This window comes from Rhipicephalus microplus, chromosome 6, assembly GCF_043290135.1.
Source record: "Rhipicephalus microplus isolate Deutch F79 chromosome 6, USDA_Rmic, whole genome shotgun sequence".
In the NCBI taxonomy this organism is placed as follows: Eukaryota; Metazoa; Arthropoda; class Arachnida; order Ixodida; family Ixodidae; genus Rhipicephalus; species Rhipicephalus microplus.
The window spans coordinates 129,602,823-129,607,397 of record NC_134705.1 but is presented as its reverse complement, the minus strand read 5'-3'; the positions used below and the strand labels follow the sequence as shown (position 1 = coordinate 129,607,397).

General features: G+C 43.0%; 1 protein-coding gene across 1 annotated transcript; it reads right to left on the bottom strand.

Annotated features, from left to right (window-relative positions):
* On the bottom strand, nt 1-2,457 carry LOC119168006 (sulfotransferase 1 family member D1). Its single transcript, XM_075865473.1, has one exon. The coding sequence runs from the start codon at nt 2,361-2,363 to the stop codon at nt 1,419-1,421; it is 945 nt and encodes a 314-aa protein (XP_075721588.1). The 5' UTR covers nt 2,364-2,457; the 3' UTR covers nt 1-1,418.
* Between the last annotated feature and the right edge of the window lie 2,118 nt (nt 2,458-4,575).

Below are 4,575 nucleotides of genomic sequence, written 5' to 3'. Positions count from 1 at the left end.
AAGGATGCTGTGACAAATGTCGTAGTTCTTAACGGAAGGCGCTACATCTTTGTAGACATTTCGCAGGGTACCCATAGTTGTAGAACATTACATAACTGAGTTCTGATTTACAAGAATGGCACACTTTTTGGCATCAAATTCATCATAGACCACAGAAAACAGTCACAATAAAAACATGACGTTATATTAAATAAGGACTTGAATGTACAAAATAGCTCGCACTAACATGTCGACATGCACAGCACTCTGGGAAAAACAGACTTGAACAATATGAAACATGTGAAACGTAATATTGGTATGGTTTACAGAATACATACAATAAAATTGTCCATCGCTCTACTACAATAATTGTCTCTAACATTACTGTTAAGTTGTATCGAATTTTATATTTCGCTACATCAGTAACTTTAAAACTTTTATGATGAAATCTCTTTTGTTACAACAAAAATTAAGCTTATTTTCTAATTTGTTGAAGGTGTGAGTAGTTTTGTCGGTAAATATGTTTCTCAGAAATTATTCTTGTTGTGAGGAGCGTAGGTTTCCTCGGATATGATAATGATGTTGTCTAGCTGCTTCATTTCACTCACACAACATTTTGCTGCATGTGCGTTGCAATACTTTCATGAACCAACCTTCAGCACCATAAAGCATATAGCATCTTTCAAATAAAGATGCTCTCCCTAAGTTTTCAGAATTTCTTTGTTGTTGTTTAAAGTTGGATAACTATTTCCTCAGAGCCATGACTTCATATAGCTATAGCTCTGGTAGTTGTTCCCCACATGAGAGCTCCGTAGCCAAGCTCGGAATAAAAAAAAGTCGTGTAGCATTTTCAGCTGTAGGGCAATAAATTTGGGAGTTCAGTACATAATGGAAATAACGTTTGTAATTACAAACGAATGCTAACACTCAGTTTTATTTGAAATTAGGAAGCAGATATTTGCAGGCCACGAAATTTCATGAACGTTTTAGAAGGATCCAAATACCCGTGGAGTCCGTGCAAAGCGTTATTTGGAAATGAAACTAAAAACCGGTAGGAAGTAGTTATCTTACAGCCATACTAATGGCGTTATGTTAAATATATTGATGATTTTTTGCCTTTGATGTTTACAAGGTAACTTTTAGTCACTTTTCGACCACTTTACCAGTATGTTTGAATGAAATGACCATGAGAGTGCTCACAGGATGCTCACCCTCATTTACTTTGTTCTTAAAGTAACAAATTCACTGACAGATTCAAAGTGAGAAAGGAGTTTTTTCAGCGTTGAAATTCTCTCTGAGTAAAGTGGTACTATTGCACTTAGATGATACGACGCGGCACTGGCTTTTACGACCACGGTCAAAGTCGCAGCACTGTGGTGACATCTGGTGGCAGTGCGGTGTAGGTGCCTGCAGCTGTACAGTTATGCGCTTCGCAGCTCTCATGGCAGGCGGAGGTCTCGCCACAGCTGCATTACATCAGAGTCGGCGGTTTTCCTTGCAATCCATGCCTTCGTTTTCTTTATTTGGTCATTGGTGAAATGCGCTTTCCAGTCACCAACGATGCCCTTGCGAACAAAGCCGCTGTCTTCGTGCATCGGTTCTCGGTGTGCCAGCTTACTCCTGTAGACTTCCATCGATTTGATGGCCCTATGAGGGGGCAGGTTCAGCAGACGATCTATTACGGTATACATCTTGCCGTTGAATACTTCCTTCATCTTCTTCAACATCGTTGCGTCGAGCACAGTTTTAAGCAAAACGGGATCCTCCCGCATTCGGTCCGCGTTGTCGGGATCAAGGAAATCTGCGATCTTCAAAGTCCAATACTCAGGTTCCTTCTTCATCTGTTCGTAGGTAAGAAATAGAACGTTATCGTCGTGGCGGTGCTTGTACCAAGAAAGCAAATGGTCGAAGTAGTCGCCATACGAGACACTACCGGAGACGAACAGCTGGTGGAACTTCGAGAACGATACATCCTTGACTCTCTTCGGAGTCATGCTCTTTAGGAAGTAGTAGTATGACACACAAACATCGTACGGGTTGCGTGCGACGTAGATGTACTTTGCCTTCGTGGAGTAAGGTTGCCTCTCGAATGGCAGGTGCGTTTTCAGGAGTCCCGGTCTGGGCATTTTATCCGCCGCCTCCGCGCCCATCATTTCCAGGTAGGGAGAGGCGAGCATGAAGTCTTCGAGTTTCGTCGGGGGTTCACCATCCGTGAAGATGCTGAGTATTAGATACTGCGTCCACGTCGTGCCGCACTTTGGGTAAGAAACGACGAAGACGTCGTCGGGGCGAGGAGTATAAGTCATGGCTGACCTGATCAGTGCTTCGGGGAAGAACGAGCGGATGCATAGGCCGTCGATGAATCGGAGGTCTCCGACCTCCATTTCTAATGCAAAGTTTCTTGACACCTGTCGCGGAAGCAATGATGGACTGCAATAAGAACGTGTCCACAAGTCACTTCTAACTACTGCAAAGTGAATAACTACAACATTTTAAACTAAGAAAGCTGCACCATGAAGCATATAACAATAAATGACAAAAGCAGCAATCGCATACATGGTCCTAGTAACTGTGTTGAAAACTACGTTCCTGCGAAGTCTTTTCGGGTATAGCCCCAGTTAGAAACTGAATTCAGTATATCGTTTAAAGCAATATGCTAAGCAGGAGGAATGTTCCTTCAGCAATATATAGTTCCTGATTCTTTGGTAAGTGTAATCCAGACATTCTTGCAAGGCGCACTGCTGAAATCGAAGCAAGGAATCCTACTATTGCACTGTTTATCAAATTTCAAGCGTTCAAAGGGTACTGAAGCTTAGTAAAACATAACGAAAAATGAACTTGCATAGATTTTTCTCGACTGGTCAGCGGTTTCTCTATGCAGCCCATTTTGAACACGCAGCTGTAATATTCACCCATTTGACCTCCACTGCCACGCCAATATACGTATAGCCTAGCGTTCGATTTATACTAAGCTCACTACATTCACCAAAGTTTTTATGTCCTAGTTGGTCTAGAATTTTCACATGCTACAAAAAATGGACGAGCGACCGCTTTGCTAAATGGGTATAGACGGGAAATGATGTACATCGCATGAAAGACAACTTACACAACGTGAACGCCTAATTGTCACTAAGGAATAACCTAAACCCACATCTGGAAAGAAAGGTGACAATCACGCGGAGACCAAACCAACGTGTCCGAACTGCGAAGTGGTTAGTGTTCTGATATTTTTACCTTGCTTGTTCACACATTGCGTGAAATACGTGTCTTGATCAGGGGAGGATTTTTCACCGATTCCCACTCAGCGTGCCCGGAGTGGACAACACATTAGTGTGCATCGTTTGATATGAACGGATCAGTATTGTAGATGTGCGCATCTAAAATAAAACTTCAGAATAATTGGTGTTTCTAATCCCATGAACAAGCTTGCTTTAAAACTTGTAATGTGGGAAATAGCACCATGGTAGAACACTCAACATCTGTTTGACACCAAAATAGCCGTATCACAGCATGTTTTCATATTTGTCATTGAATCACTAGTAAATATGCTAAATCACTAGTAAAAGCTCGGTACTTACCGTGCAAAAGATATTCTTTGGGGGTTCGAAGTGGCACTCTACATTCCAGTCAATCTTCCTGAATGTTTGGCGTATGCTTCCTAGCAATAGTCAGTTTTCGGAGCTGCGCGTTCTTCGAGCTGTACTTGGTGCATATTTTAGGGCACGTACTGTGTCCGTTCACGCGTGAGAGGCATTCATCAAGTGCAAAAAAGTGGGCAACTGAGACATTCCTTCTTATATTGCTCTAGGTTGGGTGGCGTGAAGCAACCTCAGCGTCAGCACTGGACTACAATAAAGTTACACTCTCGCTCTCTCTCTTGTCACGTGATAGCCACAGTGAAAACGAAAAAACAAAACGCCCTACACAACACGACATACTGACTCCTGACAAACGGCGGCACCGAAAAGTGGGAGGGCCACGAAACACTCTAGCTGGGTCATACCGCTATCATCCCTCGCACACAGGCCCAGCTTGTCGCGTTTTGAGACACCACGAACAGTGGCAGAGTGATAAAGAAAGCCTTAGGGAAGCGTTTATACATCGGAAAACGAGGCGATAGAAAATGTTTTTAGGAAAACTCTATTTGGTCTTTGGATAAGATGACAAACTTCGCAGTTAGGGGTCCACCTCCTCAGTTTTTCGTGAAGATTGTGGTGCAGAGAACGCCTATAGAACCATGTGACTTTTCGGTTGTTCAGCCGCGCATTTATCAAGTCGTAGACGGTGGTCATAAATTTCTACTGAGTGAGCGGCAAAATGTTAGATGCCACTCAGTGAGGTGATTTCCAGACAGGAGGCACTGTTGTCTTCAATAATTTCTCACTTGAATCGATGCAAGGGCGGCGTGCGCTGTGCATATAACTCCAAATATGCATGCCGATTGCACCTTTGAATTGATGCGTACATTATCGATCTGTCGCAACACATCAATTGGAAATGACGGATGCTTTAATTTGTTTCCACCTATTGCAGCACGATTTGCTACCACGTGTGCATTGGGAGAGGACATTCTTTAGAAACTTGGCAGTCGAGAGT